The 27,327-nt window shown below is 39.6% G+C and overlaps 1 protein-coding gene across 3 annotated transcripts in view; it reads right to left on the bottom strand.

Moving 5' to 3' along the window:
- lhpp (phospholysine phosphohistidine inorganic pyrophosphate phosphatase) overlaps window positions 1-25,506 on the bottom strand; it is a 246,067-nt gene extending 220,561 nt beyond the window's left edge. Inside the window, exon 1 of one of the 3 annotated variants that reach the window (XM_062976045.1) lies at window positions 25,145-25,506. In XM_062976045.1, the coding sequence (XP_062832115.1) occupies window positions 25,145-25,434 (290 nt within the window). In that variant the 5' untranslated portion in view covers window positions 25,435-25,506. The remainder of the gene's footprint in view (window positions 1-25,144) is intronic. The other 2 variants (XM_016992218.2, XM_003218586.4) reach the window with 2 other exon arrangements.
- Between the last annotated feature and the right edge of the window lie 1,821 nt (window positions 25,507-27,327).

The raw sequence follows: 27,327 nt of genomic DNA, 5'->3' as shown, positions 1-27,327 counted from the left end.
CTGAACAACAACATACCACATTTCACTAAGCGATAGTTGCACTCCCCCCTTTTTGATTGAAAAAGGGAGGGGTGACTATTATGTGGTGAAAAAACTTCCAGCTGTGGGGCTTTACTTAGCTGGCAGCTGGGTGAAGCCCCATAGCTGAAAAGCGGGCAGGTGTACAAGGGAGTGAATAAAGTGTGCGATCATTTTGTGAGGAACAGCAAAATACCAATTTTGCCACCCTAAAAATGGGGGTTCAATTATTATGTGTGGGGTGACTATTATATGAGGAAATATGGTATTTGTTTAGTCCAATGTTAGGGTCGCAAAACATTTGGCAACAGTAAAAGGTTTCTGAATGCCACCCATTTACACAAATCTGCTAGCAACAATGTACACTCTTTATAGTGGACTGTGCCGAAAATGCTTCAGCTGTACTCCACAAAAAGGAAAATCAGCTTGTTTAGCAAGCCTTGCAAATGCTGGGTTGTTGTGCATTTTCTGGGCTGTATGGCCATGTTCCAGAAGCATTCTCTCCTGATGTTTCACCCACATCTATGGCAGGCACCTCAGAGGTTGTGAGGTATATTGAAAAATTAAGTAAGGGAGGTTTATTATATATCTGTGAAGGTCCAGGGTGGGAGGAAGAACTCTTGTATGTTGAAGGCCAGTGTGAATGTTGTAATTAATCACCTTGATTAGCATTAATGGCCTTGCAAGCTTCATTCCTGCCTGTGAGGATCCTTTTTTCTGAGGTGTTAGCTGCCCCTGATTGATTCATGCCTGTAATTCCTCTGTTTTCAGGGTGTTGTTCTTTATTTACTGTTCTGATTTTTGAGTTTTTTTTAAATACTGGTAGCCAGATTTTGTTCATTTTCATGGAAAATGAAAATCCAACAAATGCTATGTTCAGCGAAGAACAAGAATGTACATTATCAAAATGTATCTGATAATTATTTTTCAAAGAGCTGGCTACAGCATGTTTTCATTGTTGTTACCATGATTAAATGTCTTAGCAAATTTGCAACAGGACCAAAAAAGGACCTATACTTGTAGAGTTCTATGGACACAAATGGGAGCCCAGAAAATGTACTAAGGCATGTTTGAGTGCAAACACAACTTCAGATACTGAAGCTTTTAGATGTCTACGTAAAGTCTGCTCAGCTGATGTGTGTGAATCTTTGCTTCATCCTGCCTTTTTCCAGAAGAAGCAACAACAGCTATTTAGAAAGTAATGGTGCTCTGAGATGATCCTTTGATTTCTCCCCCTGCCCGCTGTGTCCAACTTGTGTCATCACCTTGTGTCATCTAAAAATAGGAAGAGAAGAAAGAGGGGCTACATTTTACATAACCAAAGGCTGACCCCAAAAAACGTTGGCAAGGGCAGGTGGCTAAGACTATACAAGGTCACTCAGGATGTCCAATAATTGTCCTAACACTTTACCTGTTATGGCACAATAATGAGAGGTTTTTTTCATTATTTTCGGGTGAATGAACCTGGCAGATGCTGACAGCCAGCAGATGTGTAAAGTTCGAGGTGATTTGTAAGGGACCAGCTCATCTGACGCACAGTAATTGCATTGTGGGACATTGTCACTCAGACTCTTGTCCTGTTCTGTCAGAATGAGGTAAAGGTCAGTTCAAAGAACTGGCATAGCACAAGAGACAGCTCCTCGCTGAAATTAAAAAATATTTTCATAGATCTCCTATATCTTCAACCCACAACATGGGGAAACACAAGAAGGATTCTAGTAATATGACTTACGCAAAACATGGGAAACTGAAATTGGTGGGTGTTCTATACATACAAGCAGATTCAAAAACAGTTACCAATTCCCATTTGTAGATATTATGCTCTTTCATTAATTTCTCCATCTGCTTTTTCCCTGACAAAAATATAACTTTTTATTGTTTAATTTATCATTCTTCGGAGACATTCAAAATAAGATACATTGGTTTGAAATTATTCACCAAGATGAACATACAGAATTATTTCAGATACCTTGAGAACATTTTCTAGGCTCAAAGAAGTCTCACTATCCAAACTTGTATTTTTTCACATTGCCTATCATTTTCCATTTAAACATTGCCAAATACATACCAGCATCTTGAAATACCATGAAAATGCATGATTTGAGATCCAGGCATCCTTGGGAAACACACAATGAAATAAAAAAACTGAGGTTCGCCTGACAAGTGATGGATTTGTTTGCCTCAGATTAGTTTTTATTATCCCATTTGGGGATAATACATCAGATTATGGGATTTGGAGAGGTTAGATTATCCCTTTTTAGATGCGTACAGGCCTATATTCCAGATTCATATTCTTCCTTTCCCCTTCCTTGAGGGTTTCAGTTTTCTACTAAACTCGTTCATAGCAAACCATGGCTAGTTTCTTACCTAGAACTAGTATGTCTCATTTAAATGACCATTTCCAAACCTATTTTGGAGACAGGATGTGGTTTGCAAAACTCAGATTCCAAATTCAGAATTACTCGGGAAAGTCATACCAAAAAGTTCAAGCTGTACATTAAGAAAATTAAAATAATGGCCACAGGCGATTTACATAACTTTAAAGCAGATGATGAATGCATTAAAATAGTTCAAGATCTTGCATGCCTTGGATTAATCAACAATAAGAGTTGAAATTGCAGACAGGAAATCTTAAAAATGCTACAGTTTGGAAGGGCAGCAATGAAGGAACTACACAAGATCCTGAAGTATAAAGATATATCACTGAATTCTAAAGTAAGGATGATCCATGCTATTGTATTTCCTATTTCTATACAGGCGGTCCTTGAGTTACAAATATCCAACATACAAACAACTCATAGTTAATAATAGGAATGAGACATTAGGAAGTGAGAGAAATCTGCCCCCAGGAATGCAAATTCACTCCTGATAGAATTATTATGGGGAAAAAATGTCTGCACTGAAGCTTTATCACCAATTGTTTCCACAAGCCAAAACTGTCCACGTAGGTGGCAGAGATAGTGACACCTTTGCTTTATCATGGTTTAATGCACATAAAAATGCAAAATCATGCTCCGTCACTGCTAATATCTGGGCCTTCAGGTTCAGAGCCAAACCCAAGAGTACTCCCAAACTGCAAACCTGTGTTTTCAGGGAAAGTGTAACCCCATCTAACACAGGCAGTATTCCTATTCCCAGATTTGTTTTATGACTGACCAGGAACATCTCTGTTTTGTCTGGATTAAGCCCTCACCCAGTCCATTACTGGTTGGATTAGACTTCTAACAACCCAAAACAGCTCTGCTGGACAGTTTTCTGCTACAAGTATTCAACATTAAACATCTGAAATCGAAAACATTTCTATTCCCAAGAAAAGTTGATAAAGGACATTCACCGTGTATCTCTTTAAAAGAACTTCACAATTCCCTTTCACAATACTGTTCTGTATCCTCATCCCATAACCTTGATTTATAATCTTTGATTTCCTTTTTGTCCTCTTCGGTCTTTTCTCAAAACCTTTACCTATTAAGTTCTCTTTGTTTATGTTCAGTGGCAATGCCCTCTCTCCCTTCTTCTATTTCTTTAACCTCCTTCTCATTTAACCATTTTAATAGCAAGGAAAAGCAAAAAATAACAGAAAAAGAAATGGGTCATGATAAACAGAAGGTAGCCCATCAAAGAGATTTGGAGCAAAGGTGATAAACTGAGTTGAGCTTGTGTACAGTAAGAATACAGGAGATTTCTTTTATGGGACAGTTATGGGACAGAAAACTGGGGCAACTAAGACAGTAATTTTTAATGATCATGGCCTATACCACAGAACAGCTTAAGGTTGCCAGCTAGTAAAAGTTGTATGTAGTTTCAAGAACAAAACAACGAATAATGAACAGATGGATTATGTTCAGATACCATGGCTATATCAATGCAACATCATTGGAGCAGTTTATGTGCCAAGGATCCATCTTGCAAAATCCTGGAGCTGGTAGTTTCGCGAGATACTTAGAATTCTCTGCTGGGAAGAATCTAGTGCGTTGGCTCTCAGGAGTGGGCCAAAGTTCTCCTGCAGAGAATCTGAAGTACTTCACCAAATTACAAACTCTGGGATCTTGCAACATGGAGACATGACAGCTCAGGTGGCATCACAACTTCATCTTGGGACAGGATACATTTTTTTCATCTCAGAGTGAGGCAATACTAGGGTCCTGAAAAATTAGAGGAACGTGTTCACCTACCACACCAAAAAGGACAACTGCGGTTTGAACAAAGTCTGGAATTACTGAGACTTTGCCAGACCATCCCAAAGCTATCTCAGTATATAATACTTGAACACAATGTGTCATTCAGTCATATCTACAGTTTCATGTAACAGCAATCTGGTCAGGAATATATCTCCAATGGATAATGGATACAGGGGTCTAATTGCAGAACTGATCATTTATTCTGTTTCATTAATGGATGAAGGTGCGTTTCTGGGCACAGGCAACTTATCACAATTTGTCTCAACTCCTTGCCCTTGTGACTGATTGAGAAGCATGAGATTTTTTCAAAATAGAGACAAGATTTCAGAGCATTTAACAACAACCACAACAACAACAACAACTTTATTTGTATTCTGCCCTATCACCCCGAGGGGATTCAGGGCGGATTCCAGCAAAAACAGACACAAAGCAAACATTCAATGCCTAGAAACAACAAACACAGATAAAGGTAAAGGTTTCCCCTTCTGGCTCTGAGGAATGGTGTTCATCTCCGGCTCTGGGGAGTGGTGCTCAATTCAATTTCTAAGCTGAAGAACTAGCGTTGTCCGTAGACACCTCCAAGGTCATGTGGCCAGCATGACTGCATGGAGCTCCGTTACCTTCCCGCTGGAGCAGTACCTATTGATCTACTCACATTTGCATGTTTTCAAACTGCTAGGTAGGCAGAAGCTGGGGCTAACAGTGGGAGCTCACCCCATCCAGTGGATTCAAAGCGTCAACCTTCTGGTCAGCAGTTTAACCCATTGGGGCCGGGCTGTGGCGCAGGTTGGTAAGCAGCCAGCTGCAATAAATCACTCTGACCAAGAGGTCATGAGTTTGAGGCCAGCCCGTGTCAGGGTGAGCACCCGACAATTTAAAATAAAATATAGCCTCTGTTCGTTGCTGGCCTAAACAACCCAAAAGATAGTTGCATCTATCAAGTAGGAAATTTAGGTACCACTTATATGTGGGGAAGCTAATTTACGACACCATAAAAATCACCCAGCCACTGTTGGAATGAGGAAGTGCCATTGCAGTGGATGATGAAGCAGCTGCTCCCCCTGTGGCCGGAATAAAGCATACCCTCAGGAAGCTGGAAGCTGGAGAAGGTTTAAATGGCCTCTGTGTCTGTCTCTGTGTCTGTTCTATGTTATATGGCATTGAATGTTTGCCTCATATGTGTACAATGTGATCCGCCCTGAGACCCCTTCGGGGTGAGAAGGGTGGAATATAAATACTGTAAATAAATAAATAGTGCCACCACAGCATTCATTTGTTAGTTTATTCCTCTGAACACTAAAGTGTGAAATGCATGTCTCCTTAGAGGAATAACAAATCAATATTGTATACTTAGCCATCTGGCACAAATGAAGAAAATAAGGCAATCTAGAAAACTATGGAGTAATTTTGGATATATGTGTGTGCTGTGGATTCCCCCCCCCCCAACCGAAAAAAATACAGTATTCAAAAATTTCCCATAGAAAATTTCCCATCTGACTACTATGACTTATGCACTGCAAAATCGGTAGAACAGGATGGAAACTGCCACTAGCCATAGAAGATGGAGGACTTTGGCAATTATGTTCAGTACAAATAGTACTATTAACAGATGTCATGCAAGGAAATCCAAAATGAGAGAGACAGAGAAGAATAGCCAAGCAGCTAGAATTTGAAAGGAATCCTACAAGCAGCATGTCTTAACAGCCATACAACCAGTGACCCTTTGAAAATGCACAATTCAGCTTCAACAAACATGCATCACTATCTGTCCAACAATGCGGGGCCCTCAATTCTATTGTTCTAACCCAAAACATAAAACAGTAGCTTCGGGGTTTATTATCTATTAACGGCAACCCGCTGCTTAAAAGTTCACCAATTAGTTCTCTGATCTTTCTGAAAGGGGATCTAATTGTAAGTTGAAATTGCATGAAAAAGCTTATCTTTATAGGCATGAAGTTGTAAAGCCATTCTGTTCTCGCCTGTGTTTAGCCCAAAGACACCTATGAACCTTGGTAGTTCAACTATTATTTAATTAGCTAGAACAGCGCAGGAAATAAATTTATATTCCATTACCACCATAGTGAGCTGCCTTAATCACAACATTTTTATGGGCAATATAACCTGGTAATCATATTACGCTGGCCTTTGTTTAATACTGATGGATAGTTAACTGTTTGCCTTTGAAGCCACTAATTATCATCTATAAAAGCCAATCAAATCCAATACAACACTTCCACTGTGAAACCATTATTACACTTTGTATTTAAAGAGCATCTGTTGGTAAACAATTAACGAGACTAACAGAAAGGAAGCTATTCTTTGCCTCATTTTAATAATTGCTTAGCTAATGCTTTGCAACAGGAAGTAAAGTGGGTTGCTCATCCAGCTGTCTTCCATTGCAAAAGCTACAAAGACATGCCAATTACTGCTATCCTGGAAGTTACAGACAGTATGCCATGTTCATTTTTTTTGGGACAATAATATTAGGCACTAAAGATACACTGTTTTGTATACAGGTCAGTGACACGTGGATGAGAATGAGAATGATGAGCTACTGTCATTTCTCCCATAGGAAGACAAGCACACACTGCTTGGATATGACAAAAAGTGCTTAAACTAAGGGTGAATCTACACTGTAAATAAATTTAATGCTGTTTGCTACCACTTTATCTCAATGCTATGGAATCATGGCATGGTAAACATTTTTTTGCCATCTCTGCCAAATAGTCTCATACATTTGGGCAAAACAGCATTTAGGAAGGGGGAAAATTTTCACCCCTGTTTTAAAAAGTGCTGGAAATGGTTTCATTCCTGCCAGGTTTGCTTCTGGAAACTCGTTTTTGGTTAAAGGTAAAATTACAGTGCAAGGCAATTTCCAATGTGTTAAGTTCTGCGCTCCTATGCTTCCTAAAACGACACATTCCACACTTAATATTTGATTACAGTTTCCAACTAAGAAGCCTGACCCATTCTTAACATCAATGATGTGGTATTATATGAGTCCATTACATCACCTCTTACCATTACAGTATGACCCTACTATCCACAGATTCTACACCTATGATTTCACTTATCCATGCTTCAAAAATGCCTCCCCAACTTCAGTGTTTCTGGGCCTCTCTATATTCTTCAGTGCAATTCTCTGGTATGTTTCCAGTCCAGTAATAATCAAAATATAGGGTTTTCTATTATCCACAGTTTCAGGTAGTTTCTTTTAACATATCCCCGATGGATAGGAGGTCATGTTGTAATATTCACTACCAAGATAACTGATGCAACATCTGAAAACAATATTTCTACTATCCTAGAATTATATAATCTTTTAGTGGCTCAGGAAGCCTTTTTCCTTCTAATGACTATTAGTTCTCAGCCACAATGAAGCTTTGCATAGAAGATTGGAAATGGAAATACAAGGATACGAGCCTACACAAGTCAAGATCAATCTGGTCTAAGATTGCAAAAGCCCTTGCCTAGTCTCCAGACTCTGAGTTTGTCTGCTTGTTTACATAAACATTTCAGCATGGCCAAATCAGTATCAAAATATTCCTTTCACATATCAAGGCAGATGGTCTTAAGAGACTCCTTGATGCTTTCAATATAGAATGAAAATTTAGAAATACAACTTATACCCTGCAATGACCGTTTCTAATTGCAGAAGTGGACAAATATTTGGACGATGAATGCAACATGCATTTCTGAATCTGGTGTTGTGTATGTGCGCAGAAAGGGGGAGAGAAAGTGAATGTTGTCCTAATATAGCAGCATTTCTCAAACTGGGGGTAGGGACCCCTGGGGGGGACACAAGGAGGGTGCCAGAGGGGTCGCCAAAGACCATCAGAAAACACATATTTCTGATGGTCTTAGGATCCCCTTTGGAACAGAAGGCTGAAGATTGCCTGTCCTTATCTTCCTTTTTTGGAAACGGACAGCAAATCCTCTGAGGTCAGTCTTCTCGAAACCCCACCAGAATTTATTTATTTATTTGCAGTATTTATATTCCGCCCTTCTCACCCCGAAGAGGACTCAGGGTGGATCACAATGTTCACATACAAGGCAAACATTCAATGCCATATGAACATAGAGACAGAGACAGACACAGAGGCAATTTAACCTTCTCCAGCTTCCAGCTTCCTGAGGGTATGCTCGATTCCGGCCACAGGGGGGCAGCTGCTTCATCATCCACTGTGATGCTGACTTCCCCATTCCAAACGCTGCTGGACGATTTTTATGGTGTCGTAAATTAGTTAAATTAGCCTCCTGTGATGACTCATGGGCCTTGTAGTCCTGCTCGTGACATTGTAATGCCTGATGAAGAAGAAAACTTGGGTTTTTTACCTTCCCAGTCAGAACTGGAATCTTCTCAGCCAGATCTTTCCCAGGCAGATCTGGGAACCTTGCACCTGCAAGAAAGTTGTGTCCCAGAAGTATGTCAAACTAACCCTGAGCCTACATCTCCCGTGTTCTCTCGCCATGAGTTTTGTAAACAACAGAGGGGTTTGGAAGCAGCTTCGCGCAGGAGTGCGAGAATAGCAGCTAAGAATGTACCCAATTAAGTCTGCTTTTCGTGAGAATCTTTAAGGAGTCAAACATCTGGTCTCAGAGTTTAGCTTTCGTTTCTGGTTCCCAGAGAACTGCTTCGGCGGGAAAGTTAGACTCTATATAGGTGTTTTACCCGCGTAGTAACTTCGCGGAGTCAATTCGTCAGCCTCCGGAGCGAGTTGTGTCTGGACAGCGCGCTCCGATTCAAGCCTCGTTCCTGCTCAAGCCTTGCCTTGTTTCCAGCCTTCGCTCCTGTTTCCCAGCCTTTGTTTACCTACGGACCTTGCCTTGTTTCCCAGGACTAAACCTTGCCTTGTTTCACGGATTTTACCAAGTTGTTCCACGGACCTTGTTCTTGTTCCTCGTTACCTTGTTCCACGTTTCAAGCCTTGTTTCAAGTATCAAGTTATTTCCTAGCCTTGCTCAAGTTCATGGACTAAAGGACCTTGTCATCTCCCCTCACTTTGCCTGGCAAAGTGAGTGTTTCGGTTATTGGATTACAACTTTGGACCTTAATATTTCATATTGGACATTGTTTCTTTGGACTAATTTTGACCTTTCCTGAAAGGTCTGCTTCTGGACTAACTTTTACATTTGCTTTTACTAACTTTATATATTTCCTTAATAAAGATATTAGATAGAATCTGGCCTCTGCGTATGGTTATTGGTGCTCTGTAGCCTGGGTCGTGACACCTCCCCACATAGTGGTACCTAAATTTCCTACTATCTTTCGGGTTGCTTAGGTCAACAACGAGCAGGGCTATTTTTTATTTTAATGGTTGGGTGCTCACTCCGCCACGGGCTGGCCTCGAACTCATGACCTCTTGGTCATAGTGATTTATTGCAGCTGGCTACTAACCAGCCTGCGCCACAGCCCGGTCCATTCAAAGTTTGGCATGTTGGGTTTGTGTGGCAAGTTTACTAGTTCCATCACCAGTTTGGTACAGAGTGCTCTATGAGTGTTGGTGAACTACAACTCCCAGAATTTAAAAACACCCCCCCCCCCCCAACCCAACCAGTATTCAATGTTGACCATGTAGGTAGTATGCCAAGTTTGGTGCAGATCCATTGTGGACTGGGTTCAAAGTGCTCTTTAATTGTAGGTGAACTATAAAGCACAGCAATTACAGCTCCCAAATGACAAAATCAATCCTCCCCAACCCCACCAATTTTCAAATTTGGGTATTTGTGCAAAATTTGGTCCAGTGACTGAAAATACATCCTGCATATCAGATATTTACATTACGATTCATAACAATAAACAAATTATAGTTAGGAAGTAGCAATGAAAGTAATTTTATGGATGGAGGTCACCACAACATGAGGAACTATGTAAAAGGGTCACGGCATGTGGCCCACAGTTCAGCTCTTTAGCTAAAGTTGCTGTTGCTCAGGCCATTTATGACATGTGTTCTTGCTGACCATTTTCTCCATTTAATCTCCCTTCTATAATACACAAGCTTGCAGAATCCTTCAGGGGGAAAAACAGAATCAAGTTCAGGAAGGAGGGAGAAACCATAAAAAAAATCAAGTACACCAACTTTTATAAACCAATGTGCTTTCCACAAAGGCAAAAAATAAAACTGGTTAGAACACTTTAGAATGTTCTACATTCTCTTTCAAACCAAGAGTCTAATAATGAAATGTCATTAAGGTTGAAAAGGACACAGCTTGCTAGACTTTAGAAATCTTATTCTATAGAAAACTATAGGACTTTTGTCATTAAACTTTGAACCTTGGATGGGAATAGTAGGTACAGAACTCAGCTATAAAAGCAAAAGGGAGGGAAATCTAGAAATACATTTCATACTAGCTCTGTTAAGCCATCCTCTTTGCACAGGATTTGAAGGCCGTATTGCACCTATTGTTCCCTCCCCTTCCCTGCATTTCCTTTCCTTTTAATTCTATCATTCACTGCATTTTGAGAGCAGGATATATTCACTGCATCTTGAGAGCAGGATATATTCAGTAATAAGGATTCTACACTAGTTGAAAAGAATCCCTGTGTCAAAAAGTTACTCTTCCAGCAAGTGGAAAGCAATAGAGCTTCCCATTTCTGCATTTCCAGTGACATCATGTATGAATGCTTGCAAAAGGCCTAGGTCCAATGTGTTGTCGAAGGCTTTCATGGCCGGGATCACAGGGTTGTTGTATGTCTTTCGGGCTGTGTGGCCATGTTCCAGAAGCATTCTCTCCTGACGTTTCGCCCACATCTATGGCAGACATCCTCAGAACCTCACCTCACAACCTCTGAGGATGCCTGCCATAGATGTGGGCGAAACGTCAGGAGAGAATGCTTCTGGAACATGGCCACACAGCCCGAAAGACATACAACAACCCGGCCTAGGTCCACTTTGAATGATGTGCAGAGTGAAAGTTCTAAATTTTCTATTAACAACAACAACAACAACAACAACAACAACAACAACAACAACTTTATTTTTGTATCCCGCCACCATCTCCCCGAAGAGACTCGGGTCGGCTTACATAGGGACAAGCCCGGTCGGACATAGTTAAAATATAGCACAGTAAATTTTATAAAAATAACATCACAGAACAACATAAAACAATCATTTCAACACACAACCAATAGCCTCACATGGTAATCAATATTAAATCCGGGCAGGCAGGGGCTGGTGCAATACAGTTGCAAGGACAGGACTGATGGATAAAGTGCAGGAGAGAGATGATAAGTTAGGGGTAGGAGGGCAATATTAATTAAAAAACTATAACTATAGGGCGGGAACAGTGGAAAAGTGCAAGAGCAAGACATTGAGTTATGGCTGGGGAGCCAAAATTATCTTGTTAACTATTTAATCAAAGGCACAGTGGAACATCCACGTTTTTAGGTCTTTACCAATAAATAAGAAATTCACAAAGACTGCTCCTCATAGCTCACAAGATTAAAAATACTCAGCTGCATAAAAACTGTGTTAGATATGTAACAAGGACGAAGGACATTTTTGGATGGTTGGTGACAATTTCCAAATGTAAGACAATATTGGAAAGACATAATGAGAATTAAATTATTAGTAGGGAGTAAGGACACAAGCCTCTAAACCACATTATTATGATTTCACCATGTAACAAAATTTGGAAAAAAAATCTGTTCCTGGTTTGAAAGTGTTATTTCCTGTTTAATCATGCAGTATTTACTTTGAAAGTAGTTGTTATGCTCCAGAAACTTCGTTTTTGTGGCTGAGGGTAATACTATTATCTCCTTCAGTCTAGACATATGCCATTTTTACCTTGTGTAGACTACAAAAACAAAGGTTTTGTAGTTTAATAAACCTTTTCCATGTTTTTATGATAGAACCAATTAGGAAATGAGATTTATAATCCAGGAACAAAAATAGTGTTACATAGTGCTTTCGAAAAACAGCATTTAATCTGAATGAGGAGAGTTGGTGAATAAATGATAGATTCCAACACAGATGACAATAGCAAAAGGAAGGAAGGAAGGAAGGAAGGAAGAAAAGCAGGAAGGGGAAAAGCAAGAATATGTTCCAATTGTAGAAGAACTGAGGTGGTCTTAGCAAGTAGTATTGATGATTATTTTAAGTCTTTACAAATAGCTCTGAGAAGGAGGATTTAACACATCTATTTCTTTATTGGAAAAAGTGGAATCCTTCTATTAGATTCTGGATTAAGCACAGAAAAATGTCAGACAAGACATTTTCCTTATGATATCAAGGCTGTAATCCTTGTCACATTTATGGGGAGTAACTTTCCACCCCCACCCCCCAAAAAACATGATGGGGCTTATGTCTGAATCAAAAACACCAAGATTGCACTGAAAAGTGTTGGGTGTAAAGGCACCCTTTTGACATTTTAATGTTTAAATGCTCCAAAAGACATGGACAGACATTTTTTATATCACAATGTGATAAACTTCGGCTTGAATCCTAGAAGTGACTTAAATTCACATAAATGCAGCTTGTGTATTTGGAAGTCCTTGTTTGGGGTGCAGAAAACTATTACTTTGGCCCTTGCACCCCATCCCAAAACCTCTCACAGTCTGCCATGTCACACATATACCACTGTTACTCTTTCTCATCTTAGAGGAGTAGAAAGCAATTCATACACAAAGATCTAAGTACTCTGAGATCAGCTTTTTCTGTATGGTTTCAATTGCTTCCTATCCCTCCTTCTGCTTAAAGGCAGGCAGAAGCTGAACTGTAACACACATCTATGTACAGTGTAGAAGTCTGGCTTATATCTAATTGTTTATTTCATTTACTTGCTCTTGCTTGTATATTTCAACTGAAAAACACAAATGTATATGAAAAAATGATTAAAAAATGATAACTTTAATTTGGCATACTTCCTGAGATGCAAACCTGAGGAGACATAATGATATCATGTAGCGGAAATTCCATACTGTGGTCATTAAATACAAAGCAAAAGTGAGCATAACTAGGTGCCTTTGTCTCATTAACAGTCATAACTGCTTAAGGTAACTGTTTAACATTGCTACTATAGATTGAACATTCTAAAATATGAATAGCTGAAATAGTTACTTTTGCTTTCTACTGGTTTAATATATACGAACTTTGTTTCATCACAAAATTATTAAAAATATCATACAAAATTACCTTCTGGCAATGTGTATAAAGAGCATATGAAATATAAATTATGTTTGTGGTTAGACTTGGATCTCCAAGATAACATTGTGTTCTATTCCAAAAATCCAAAATCTAAAGCACTTCTGATCCCAAGCATTTTGGATAAAGGATACTCCACTTGTATTATGTTACCTCTCACTGTGATTTCTATGTGAGCGAGGCTGTATTCCAAATACAAAAACAATACTAACTGGGATAACCTTTTTCACATTTGAGAGAGGAAAATTAAAAGCTTCTTCTCAAATTCAAATACTGTCATATTTCTTAGGCCATTTTATGTTTCAGTGCTGAGGGGAAATGATGAATATAAATAAAGTTTGTTACAATAAGCTACTGGTTCAAAATCCTTTGTTTAGAATTTGGAAGTGCTCTAAAATCCAGATTTGTCCACATTGGTGGCTGAACTAGTGACACCTTTACTTTCCAATAGTTCAGTGTGCACAAATTTTTTCTGCACAAAATTATTACAAATATGGTGTATAATATGATATCCAGACTATGTGTATAAGATGCATAGAAACATAAATGGACTTCATGTTTCGACTTGGGTCCCATCTCCAAGATATCTCATTATGTATGAACAAATATTCTCAAATCTGCAAAAGAAAAAAATCCAAAAACTTCTGGTCCCAAACATTTTGGATAAGGGCTATTCAGCCTTTTTTTATGGTTCTCTTGACCATTAATCTTATTTCAGCTTTTATTTTCATATATAGCTTGAGTGATGGCACATTTTCAAATATCTTCAGTACTTTGGACAAATATGCTGAAGGACATAGAAAAGAAGTTTAAACTGAGGACAAGCTGTGGTTAAAATAGCTCCTATGGCTTTCTCTTGAATCCTTGTACTCATGGAGATTACATGCATGTGTTTTATATACAGGATGATCATTCCTTGTCCAAAATTTTGAAATCCAATAGATTTGGAGATTTGGTTTTCTTATGCTTCAATGTACAGAAACTGTTTTATTCACACCGTTATTTTAAATATATTGTGTTTAAAAATTACCTTCAGGCTATGTGTGTATAAAGTGTATATGAAGTATATATGAATTTTGTGTTTAAACTTGGGTTGCATCTTCAACGTATCTCATTATGGACATATGTGTAAATACAGGTTGTCCAAAATCCCCCCCCCCCCCCGCCCAAAAACCAATCCAAAATCCAAAACACTTCTGGTCTCAAAAATTCTGTAAGGTAAACACAACCTGGACAAAAACAGCTGTGTTAATTTTAAAGAGAAATAGTAATAAAGGGTAGGTTGGTATGTATTAGACAAAAAAGGGGAAGTGCAGCTATTTACTCTTGTGATTTATTCATTCACTAACTTAATGCAGACTGATTTTTGAAAGTGTCACCATCACCAGAACCTAACAGATGTCACATTCCCCCCAAGAGGGTTTTTATAGCTCAAATGGCACAATTATCTCCACCAAATCCCAGCGTCATGCCCCTTGTCCACCAATTCACCCCCCTGCCCCATTTTGAATTGTTTTACAATTTGAGTTGGGCTATCTTCCCTTACAGCTCTTCCCTTTTAAGACTCTGCAGGTAGCTTAGTCTAACATGACTGTCCAGCTGCTCTGCCCTGGATTTCCCTTCTTTTTAACAAAGTCCCCCGTTGAACATTGTACTGGACAGATGCCCTATTGCGGTCAAACAACAGGACGTTGTAAATGTCCAACCGTTGTGGTCTTTTCAAATGTATATGTTAATAGGTATGCTATCAGCATACAGCTGTAAATGGAAAGAGCTGGTCTCAGGCAGGAGGAGGTGTTTTATTGCTCTGTAACCACCCTTTTGTATTGTAACTGGCCAGCTCTTCACTGGTTGCAACAGGAAAAGCAAATAGATTGCCTCATGTTGGTGCTGTATAAACTAATCAGAGCAATAATGGCCCAGGACAGAGGAGATGGTCTGGCTGATTTGATACAGGTTTTCAAACACGAGACTTGTTTCTGATTCTTTCCTATCGCAGCAATAAACTGAGCTATACAAGTAATTCTTTCCAAAGGCAAAGTTGACATAAAAAGTCTTCCTATGTTATTTTTTAAAATGCAGAAAGCCTTGCACAATGTGTGTGTGTGTGTGTACGTGTGTGTATATAGATAGATAAATCTTTCTGTATAAGTCAAAGTTTATTTATATGTACCGGCTGTTAAGAATTGTGGGAGTTGAAGTCCAATATACCTGGAGGGCCAAAGTTTGCCCACACCTGGTATAGATCCTTTACAATGGGCTTCAGGCAGAAGAGAAAGCTACTATTGAGCAGCAAGTCAATTACAAACTAATAATTTATAGTGTAAATGAGAGAGGTTCCCCCCCATGAGGCTGTTTAGGTAGACACAGGTAGGACGTTAATGCTACACAATATTAGGGATCACATGGGAAACTGCAAAAGTTGTTACGTTATGCTGCCTATGGCCCTGTAAGCACCCTGTTGAACTGCAGAACAAGAATAAAATCCATGTGGTGAAAATATGTATATGCAAAACATGAGAATGATAAGACAATCAAAAATGGATTTGACAAAACCCCCTCTGCATTTCAAATGCAGATTTTCTAAACAGGGGAAAAGGCAATGATACCAACTTGATGAACAATCCTAATACCAGGCTTGCTTCTCTCATTAGGTTCTAGCAGAAAATAAGAAAGAATAAATCTCTCAGCATAGATCAGTGGTTCCCAACCTTTTTTGACCAGGGACCACTTGACCAGGGACTACTCTCCAACATTAGTACCAAAAGGGTTACGAATCAGTTTTTGGTCAACTTTAGATTCGGTTTGGTCATTTTGTGTGCTGATTCAGAAAATTGAATTGTATAGACCACATCCGTTCTAGTTTCTGATACAGAACATATGCCACCTAGTAGTCACCATCAGCTCACCCATTGGTCTATCCAATGCAATTTTCTGAATCAGCACCACAAATAACCCCAGTAACAGGCCTAAAAACAAAGACACCAAGGTGCCCCTGCTTGCAGGCACCACATGGAATGGCTCCGCTCAGGGGGAGGGAGGAGGAGGAGAAGCAGCAGTCAGGAGGCTTGTTGACGCACCTTTTGTGGGTAGTCAGCCTCTCCACTCCCAACATCCCCGTTGCCTCGGCACTATAAGAGGGTTTTGTGAGACCAGTTGATCTCGTTGCAATGGTGTAGTAATGGTGAGGTTGCGGACCATATTTTAGTTCTTGAGGACCACTGGTAGTCCATGGACCACAGGTTGGGAACCACTGGCATAGACGTTCAGCATTGCCATTGACTCGACCTTCTACTAAAATACAAACACATTTCGATGTATCTCTTTCCATTTTCTCATCACAGCAATATGCAACTTGAACCATTTTCCTTCTCAGCGAGTGCTTTGCAGAATGTCTTCATGACCAATCTTTAGGGTTAGTGACAAGAGCACAAGAAAACTCTGGGTCCAATGAAGAGATAAGGCATCCTCTCAACCCCAAAGCAAAATCCAGGCTACAGTTGATGCAATCCTTATTTTGGGCTCTGAGGGCTTAAGGCAGATTTCACCCCCTTCTACAACAGCTACAGACCAGCCTCAAATGTATGTTGACTGTTTGGACTAAACATCCCGAGGACCATCGTTAGTGAGCATGTCAAGGCACACTTTCAAAATTCAATATGTTCTCCTTCTCTCCCTTGGGTCAAATAAATGGAGAAGTCAAATTAACTGTTGAAACAAACCGATTGCTAATAAACAACTGGGACTCAGAGATTTTTCAGCATTTCATACAGGACTCTAGCATGTCACATTTTGCCTGAAGGCTCCAGTGTTGCTGCCATTTCAGCCAAGGTGGCCTGACATCACCCTAAGTTCAATTGCAGCTTACATTGTCTGCACAGATTACAGTAAATAAACTACAGTAAATACAGTCATGAACAATACAGCAATATGTTGCAGCCTGATTATGGCAGGAGGGAGGCATCTCAGAAATCCTATACAGACAAATTAAGATGTAATTACCCTATGGAAATGGCAATTGTTTTATAGTATATCTCTACTGTTATTAAAGGGTGCAGAGAAGAATATTAATTTTTAAAAAATAAATCAGGTGAATGCATTAAAAAATCAACATGTAATTATCTCAGTAATGTCCGAAGCAAACCAAAAGCAGAACAACCCACTTTTCTTCACCCAGAAGATAAGTGTTCTTACCATACATCAAGGGAACCACTGACTGCATAGGGAAGCTGATGAAGAAACACAACCTACAAACTCTCTACAGACCCACTAAGAAAATCCAGCAAATGCTACATTCAGCAAAGGAAAGAGGGATCCTCTCACCTCTGCAGGAGTCTACCGTATACCATGCAGCTGTGGACAAGTCTACATAGGGACCACCAAATGCAGCGATGCCCAAACACGAATCAAGGAACATGAAAGGCAATGCAGACTAACTCAGCCAGAGAAGTCAGCCATAGCAGAGCATTTGATGAACCAACCTGGACAGAACATATTATTTGAGAACACAGAAATGCTGGACCACTCTAACAACCACCATGTCAGACTACACAGAGAAGCCATTGAAATCCACAAGCATGTGGACAATTTCAACAGAAAGGAGAAAACCATGAAATGAACACAATCTGGCTACCAGTATTAAAAAAAACCCTCTAAAACCAGAGTAGTAAATAGAGAACAACACTCTGAAAACAGGGTAATTCCAGACATGAAGCAATCAGAGCCACCTAACACCTCCTAACAAAGGACCCCCCCAGGCAGGAAGCAGCCAGGCTTTGAAGCTGCAAGGCTTTTCAATGCTAATCAAGGTGATTAACTGCAACATTCACACTTGCCTCCAACAGACATGAGTTCTTTCTCCCACCCTGGACTTTCCACAGATATGGGGTGATGGCAACAGGGGACAGGGAAAAGGCAGAACTACTTAATGCCTTCTTTGCCCCGGTCTTCTCAGAAAAAGAAAGCCATCTTCAACCTCAGCAACACGGAATGGACGAAGGATTGGGGGAAATCCAACCCCAAATAGGGAAACAAGTTGTCCAGGAACACTTGGCCTCTCTAAACGAATTCAAGTCCCCAGGGCCAGATCAGCTACACCCAAGAGTACTGAAGGAACTAGCGGAAGTTATTTCAGAACCACTGGCAATTATCTTCGAGAGTTCTTGGAGAACGGGAGAAGTCCTAGCAGATTGGAGGAGGGCGAATGTGGTCCCTATCTTCAAGAAGGGAAAAAAGAACGACCCAAACAATTACCGTCCGGTCAGCCTCACATCAATACCAGGCAAAATTCTGGAAAAGATCATTAAGGAAGTGGTCTGCGAACACTTAGAAACAAATGCGGTCATTGCTAATAGTCAACACGGATTTACCAAAAACAAGTCATGCCAGACTAATCTGATCTCTTTTTTCGATAGAGTTACGAGTTGGGTCGATACAGGGAATGCTGTGGATGTAGCGTACCTGGATTTCAGTAAGGCCTTCGACAAAGTCCCCCACGACCTTCTGGCAAACAAACTAGTAAAATGTGGGCTAGACAAAACTACGGTTAGGTGGATCTGTAATTGGCTAAGCGAACGAACCCAAAGGGTGCTCACCAATGCGTCGTCTTCATCATGGAAAGAAGTGACAAGTGGAGTGCCGCAGGGCTCCGTCCTGGGCCCAGTTCTGTTCAACATCTTTATTAACGACTTAGACGAAGGGTTAGAAGGCACGATCATCAAGTTTGCAGACGACACAAAACTGGGAGGGATAGCTAACACTCCAGAAGACAGGAGCAGAATTCAAAACGATCTTGACAGACTAGAGAGATGGGCCAAAACTAACAAAATGAAGTTCAACAGGGACAAATGCAAGATACTTCACTTCGGCAGAAAAAATGGAAATCAAAGATACAGAATGGGGGACGCCTGGCTTGACAGCAGTGTGTGCGAAAAAGACCTTGGAGTCCTCGTGGACAACAAGTTAAACATGAGCCAACAATGTGATGCGGCTGCTAAAAAAGCCAATGGATTTCTGGCCTGCATCAATAGGGGAATAGCGTCTAGATCCAGGGAAGTTATGCTCCCCCTCTATTCTGCCTTGGTCAGACCACACCTGGAATACTGTGTCCAATTTTGGGCACCACAGTTGAAGGGAGATGTTGACAAGCTGGAAAGCGTCCAGAGGAGGGCGACTAAAATGATTAAGGGTCTGGAAAACAAGCCCTATGAGGAGCGGCTTAAAGAGCTGGGCATGTTTAGCCTGCAGAAGAGAAGGCTGAGAGGAGACATGATAGCCATGTACAAATATGTGAAGGGAAGTCATAGGGAAGAGGGAGCAAGCTTGTTTTCTGCTGCCCTGCAGACTAGGACACGGAACAATGGCTTCAAACTACAGGAAAGGAGATTCCACCTGAACATCAGGAAGAACTTCCTCACTGTGAGAGCTGTTCGACAGTGGAACTCTCTCCCCGGGGCCGTGGTGGAGGCTCCTTCCTTGGAGGCTTTTAAGCAGAGGCTGGATGGCCATCTGTCGGGGGTGCTTTGAATGCGATTTCCTGCTTCTTAGCAGGGGGTTGGACTAGATGGCCCATGTGGTCTCTTCCAACTCTACTATTCTATGATTCTATGATTCTATATATAAACCTCACTGACCTAGTTTCCAATATAGCTTACAACCTCTGAGGATGCCTGCCATAGATATGGGCAAAATGTCAGGAGAAAATGCCATATAGCCCAGAAAACTCACAGCAATCAAAATAACTAGTAAAACGTGTGTGCCGTGTAGATTAATTCCATATTATGGATTTTCTGCTTTTAACGTTGTGAATTTCTGGACTTAATGTTAACACTCAAAAAACAACAAGAACAACAACAGCAACCACTGTTTTTAATGTTTTAAGTTTTCACACTCCTGGTCTGTGACCGTAAATATAAAATTAATTAATTCATGTGTGTACTATTTTGTTTTGATGGTTACCCAAAGTGTAAACTGTGTTTGCACACATCTATTCAAAAGTAAACTCTAGTGCCAAAGAAGACTTAGTCCGAAGTAAATGCATATATCATGAAATAATCTACAAAACACCATTATTGTTTATTTGTTGTAGTGTCATCTGGCCAACAGGGTAATACATGTCACAATATGGCAAAATAGTATGAACACTTCAGTTGAATGTTAAGGTTGTAGAAACCCTTCATATTATATTCTGAGGATTTGGGTAGTCTTTTAACAGATTTGAAGAGCAATTTTAACTGTCAGAAAGATCCAGTTCAAGGACCAGAACCTAGAAGAGTTTTGGAAACAGAGAAATTGATTTTGAACATGATCTATCCAAGAGATGTAATATGGTTCCTTTCTGATTTATCAGTTGGGGTCCACTTGGATCAGAATTTTATTCCTATGTATGAGCGCGTAGCTTGTAATCTTAATTCCTTGATCTTTTATCTCCAATTTTTTTTGCCTTACATTTGCTTGTGCCATGTGATTGTTTGGCTTGCATGGATCTGATATATAAGTGATAGTATGTGACACTATTTTCCATTTTCCATTAATATTTTATGATGGTGAAATAACCATGGTTTGCTGAGTACTTTACATTCTCTGAGCCCCAAGCAATATGGTCAACCACAACACTCTCCATGTTGGAAATTGTGAGACAACAAATAATTAAACCCATTTGCTCATGTATTTAAACTGAACATAAATTCTGGGGAATTAATTACATTTATTTCCAGATGCATGCATTTAAATTCACAGCAATACCTTAAAATGAATGTACCTTTAGCAAAAAGAGAGGTTGCACTTGTTTTTATCATAATTAGAAGCTATATTGTACATCAGCTTGCTCATTTGATACTCTCAGTAGGTAAACTTTCAATTTAATGTCCATTCTATTCACCATTGGAATGGTTAGCTATGCATATTTTGGCTGGTTATGTCAGTCTTTAAAAATGTAAATGGATATTATGAGCTAACAGGGTGTAATGGTTTGACAGCTGGACTAGGATTCAGGAGACCAGGGTTCAAATCTCTTTTAGCCTCAGAAGCATATCCCCTTAGAACTAATTTTACCAAGAAAACTCTATGCTAAGGCTACTTTGGGCTTGCTATTACTCAGAAATAACTTGAAGGCACACAGCAAAAGTAATAGAGGATTTTTTTCATCAGAAGTCTTACATTTAATGTAAGCTGTGCCAGCCAGCTGTGATTATCTATGTCTACTGTTTAGTATTGAACAATGTGGGCCTTGGTGTATCAGTTCCTAGAAAGCATAGGAAGGAAAATTTTTCCTGTACATACTTGTGATCTGTTTTCAAACTTCCTGCATGTAACAAGATAATCATTACAGGCAGTCCCCAAGTTACAAACAAGACATGGTAGGTTCTGTACGTTTGTTGAATTTGTATGTAAGTCGGAACAGGCAGACAAGAGCACAAAGCAGACAAGAGCTCAAAGCACGAGGCATGGAGGCTGCTCCCTTGAAGCTCTAAAGCTTTGTCGTAATCCACCTCTGGTGCTTGCTCTTATCTCAAAACATTGCTCTTATGTCAAAGTGAAACCCAAACTGAGCAATAGCTCTTAACTCAAAATGCTCTTAAAATGGGGTGCTCTTAAGTTAAGGTCCCACTGTATATATATGTAAGCTTTGGATAACATAGGGAAGGGTTAACACTCCTATAATATTTGCTTTGCTGTTCAGATTTCACCTCACTTTCTCCCTCTGTGAGAATTGGATTTGGAAAAACTTGGCTTCTTGTAGAAACAAAGATTGGTGGGAAATCTTTAGCTGAGACACTTTTTCCCCATGATAACTCCTTCAGGAGTAAACTTCCCTTCCTAGGCTTTGAACTAGAATATATGGCAGTGTGGACTCAGATAACCCAGTTCAAAGCAGATCTTGTGGGATTTTCTGCCTTGATATTCTGGGTTATATGACCATGTGGAAAGGCCCAAAGTCATAGTAACTCACCCTCTCTGAACAAATATTGCCAGGAAAACCCTGTGATAGGTTCACTTTAGGGTTGCCTAAGGTCAGAAATGATTTGAAGGCAAGAATTACCACAATTTAGAATTCTCAGCCACAGATCGCTGGTGTCACCCCAAACTACAAACCCTGGGATTCCATAGAATAGAATTACGACAATTAAAGTAGAACCATAGCAGTATAATCCTGCAGTAAGAATAGGCTCTGAGACTGCAGGGTTTGAATCTCCACTTAGCCATGGAATACCACTGTACGGCCATAGGCAAGTTGTACTTCTCAATCATAGAGGAAAGCAATGTATTTGAATGTATCTTGCCAAGAAAACATTGGAAGCCATGTAACAATAACAGCACAAACTTTCATAAGTTACTTTGTAAGTTATTTGTAAATATACATCTAAGCAGCTACACTGATAGGATCACTGCAATGTTACAGTTACAGTAGAAATTACCATCAACATAAGCAGCTAAGGTCCTTGCTAGAATGCTCTATTAAATCCAGATTATATGGCAGTGTAGACTCAGGGCCCTTACACACAGCCATATAACCTAAATATCAAGGCAGAAAATCCCACAATATCTGCTTTGAACTGGGTTATCTAAGTCCACACTGCCATATATTCCAGCTCAAAGCAGATAATGTGGGACTTACAAGAAGCACTGCTTGACTATCAAGCAAAAAGTGGGTACTAGAAATAACATCGCATGAAAGCTGACTGGCACAACCTGGGGATCACAACCAGACACAGTGAAGACATCTGCCCTTGTGCTTTGCTACTCTATTGCTGAATATGCATGCCCAGTGTGGAATACATCTCACCATGTTAAAATAGTGGATGTGGCCCTTAATGAGACATGTCGCATCATCACAGGATGTCTATACCCTACGCCACTGAAGAAATTATACTGTATAGCCGGCATTGCTAAACAGGGAAGTAGCAGCCAGCAAAGAAAGGACCAAGGCATTGACATCTCTAGTCCATCCCCTGTTTGGGTACCAGCAGCACGCCAATGCCTTAAATCAAGAAATAGTTTTCTAAGATCTACAGAGATACTTGCAGGAACACCTCAGCAAGCGAGAGTCCAAAAGTGGCAGGCTAAAACCCGGAACCTCAATCAGTGGCTGACGCCAAATGAGAGACTCCCTCCTGGGCACACAGAAGGCTGGGTGACTTGGAAGGCGCTGAACAGACTGCGCTCTGGCACCACGAGATGCAGAGCCAACCTTAAGAAATGGGGCTACCAAGTGGCATCCGTAACATGCAAGTGTGGAGAAGAGCAAACCACAGACCACCTATTACAATGCAGTCCAAGCCCTGCCACATGCACAATGGAGGACCTTCTTACAGCAACACCAGAGGCACTCCAAGTGGCTAGCTACTGGTCAAAGGACATTTAGTATAATTCCAAGTTGTTATTGTTTTTTGACTTTGTTTGTGTTTCCAAATACAAAGACCCTCATCTCTGACACATTGCTTCTTAGCACTTTATTCCCTTCCTACTTATCCTATCCCACATTATCCCAGCCGACTCACTGACACTGTCCATGCACTTTGTTAAAAGGCCTTGAAATCGTGTATCTTCTTGGGCCCGACCCCTTTTATCCATAGTGGTTGAGGTTTGTATTACAGTAGAGTTTCAGTTATCCAACACTCACTTATCCAACGTTCTGGATTATCCAACGCATTTTTGTAGTTACTGTTTTCAAAACATTGTGATATTTTGGTGCTAAATTCATAAATACAGTAATTACTACATAGCATTACTGCGTATTGAACTACTTTTTCTGTCAAATTTGTTGTACAACATGATGTTTTGGTGCTTAATTTGTAAAATCACAACCTAATTTGATGTTTAATAAGCTTTTCCTTAATCCCTCTTTATTATCCAACATATTCACTTATCCAAGTGAGGCTCTACTGTATTACTTCAATTGCTTGGTCATTATATGTTTTATTGTATGCTATGTTTTAATCGATTATTTTATTTGATTGTTGTATCTTTGTTTTAGTTTATTGATAGGTGTTTTTAAACTGTTATACAGTAGAGTCTCACTTATCCAACATTCGCTTATCCAGCGTTCTGGATTATCCAACACAGTCTATCTTTTAGTAGTCAATGTTTTTAATCTTTTCAATACATTGTGATGTTTTGGTGCTAAATTTGTAAATACAGTAATTACTACATAACATTGCTGTGTATTGAACTGCTTTTTCTTCAAATTTGTTGTCAAACATGATGTTTTGGTGCTTAATTTGTAAAATCATAATGTAATTTGATGTTTAATAGGCTTTTCCTGAATCCCTCCTTATTATCCAACATATTCACTTATCCAATGTTCTACTGGCCCATTTATGTTGGATAAGTGAGACTCTATTGTACTCTGTTTCTGTTTTGGGCTGCGCACCATATTAGCCACCCCGAGTCCCTTCGGGGAGATGGTGGCAGGATAGAAAAATAAAGTATTATTATTATTATTATTATTATTATTATTACATTACCACTTGTACCCTTGGTTCGCTTCCGAAATGATAAATAAATAAACTGACATTGCTCAATTATGAGAGTTGTGCTTTGGGGAGGCACCATAGCTTTGACAGGAAGCCAAAGTTCCTCTAAAGCTATAACTCTGATGATTCCAAAGCATTGATCCACGGCAGTTAAAGAAGTATCAAAGTGCATTAATTCTTCAGTCTAGATGCACTTAAAGTGAGTTCTTTGAACCAGCCACTTCTGTGTTTCTCCAGAGGGCTATCAAGGGCTGGAGGAGAGGCAAGACATTTATTAGGCAGCTGCTCGATGAGATCTCCCCACATTGACATACACACAACGCACACTTACTTCTTTACAGCTTCTATAGATCCAGGGATGGGGACGCCGCCTCCTTCTTCTCCCCCACTGTCATAAAGCACCCCACTGACATCCAGCAGCAGCCCCTTGATGCCCAAAAGGGATTGAGCCCAATCGGCCATCATGAGCAGGGAAGGAGGTCTGAGTCCAGCAGGCATACAAGCTTTGCCGGCTCCCAAACCCTTCCTGCCTGCAAAGCGGCCTGGGAAATGTAGTTTACACTTCCAGAGCCTGGCTCTAGTTACATGCAGAGCTTGAAAAAGTTTTCCTTTTTTAAACATCACAGCTCCCAGAATCCCCCAACAAGTTGGGAGGGGTAAAATGCGGGCATTGCCTTGCCAAGTAAGGAAAAGCTTCCTGTTTTTTTCGGTGCCTGCAACTTTAAGCCACCTCTCGCCTTCTTACCTTTTCAAAGCAGTGTGATCTGGCATGTTTCCATAGACAGTAGACTCGCTCTTAAAGGAACTCAAGCAATGAGTACTCTCAAGCAATAATTTCAAAGAAGTAATACTTTAAATAAAAATTGAAATACAGTAGACTCTCAGTTAACCGGAACTCAAGCAACCAGAACTCTAGAGCAACCGGCAACAATTTTTTTAAAAAATAATACTTTAAATAAAAATGGAAATACAGTAGACTCTCGGTTAACCAGAATTCAAGCAACCAGAATTCTCAAGCAACCGGCAACAATTAAAAATACTTTAAATAAAAATTGAAATACAGTAGACTTTCAGTTAACCAGAACTCAAGCAACCAGAACTCTCAAGCAACCAGCAACAATTTCAAAAAATACTTTAAATAAAATTGAAATACAGTAGACTCTCAGTTAACTGGAACCCAAACAATCAGAACTCTCAAGCAACCGGCAACAATTTCAAAAATAATCATACTTTAAATAAAAATTGTAATACAGTAGACTCTCAGTTAACTGGAACTCAAGCAACAAAAACTCTCAAGCAACCAGCAACAAAATCAAAAAATTATACTGTAATTTAAAATTAAAATAGAGTAGTCTCAGTTAACTGGAACTCAAGCAACAGGCAAAAATCAAAGAAGTAATACTATAAAAATTGAAATACAGTCGACTCTCAGTTAACAGGAGCTCAAGCAACAAAAACTCTCAAGCAACCAGCAATAAAATTAAAAAATAATACTGTAATTAAAAATTAAAATAGAGTAGACTCACAGTTACCTGGAACTCAAGCAACAGGCAAAAATCAAAGAAGTAATACTATAAAAAAATGAAATACAGTTGACTCTCAGTTAACTGGAACTCAAGCAATCAGTACTCTTAAACAGCCAGCAAAAATATAATAGAAATAATACCTTAAATAAAAATTAAAATACAGTAGTCTCTTAGTTGACTGGAACTCAAACAATCAAAACTCTCAAGCAATGGGCAACAAAACCAAAGAAATAATACGTTAAATAAAAATTGAAATTCAGTAGATTTTCAGTTAACCAAAACTCAAGTAACTGGCAAAAATAGAAGAAATAATAATTAAAATTAAAATACAGAGAGCTCTCAGTTAACTGAACCTCAAGTAAGCATAACTCTCAAGCAACAGGCAACAAAATCGAAGAAATAATGTTAAATTCACAAAGTTGTTTTTATCATACAATAAAATGTGTTACTTTAAGTTCAACTTCTCTTTATTTGTTTTTAATTGCCATTTTCAATATTAATATCAAGACAGAGTTTACGATATATTACAGTTCTGTTTTTAGACAGTATTACTATTAGTTCTGTTTTTAATAGTAACTCTCAAGCAACCAGAAACTACACTTTTCCCTACTTATTTCTAACTGCCAAATCTTTAGGAATCTGGTTTGGTGGCACCATTTCCAGTTTGACATGCCATGGTTCATAGTAAATCCAGCAATGCAAAATGTCTGTGATGCTTCTGTTCCCTTGATGCTCTATGCATGCACTTATTTTGCTTAATGGGAAAACCAGTCCTGGCTTCATCTTTTCTAAGCTGTGTAAAACGGAGTTGATCTGGCATGTCTATATAGTGTTGTTCCACTATTAGGGCATGCCACACTCTCTCGGCCTTAGAGGAAACCTCTTCTGAACCAATCTTGCCAATAAAGCCCTGCAATAGGTTTCGTATAAGTCAGAAATAACACGAAGGCACACAACAACAGAGAAAGAAGAACTGGGGCAATAATTT

The sequence above is a fragment of the Anolis carolinensis genome, chromosome 3 (assembly GCF_035594765.1).
Source record: "Anolis carolinensis isolate JA03-04 chromosome 3, rAnoCar3.1.pri, whole genome shotgun sequence".
NCBI lineage: Eukaryota > Metazoa > Chordata > Lepidosauria > Squamata > Dactyloidae > Anolis > Anolis carolinensis.
The sequence above is the reverse complement of the archived record's forward strand: the minus strand, read 5'-3'. Positions and strand labels throughout refer to the sequence as shown.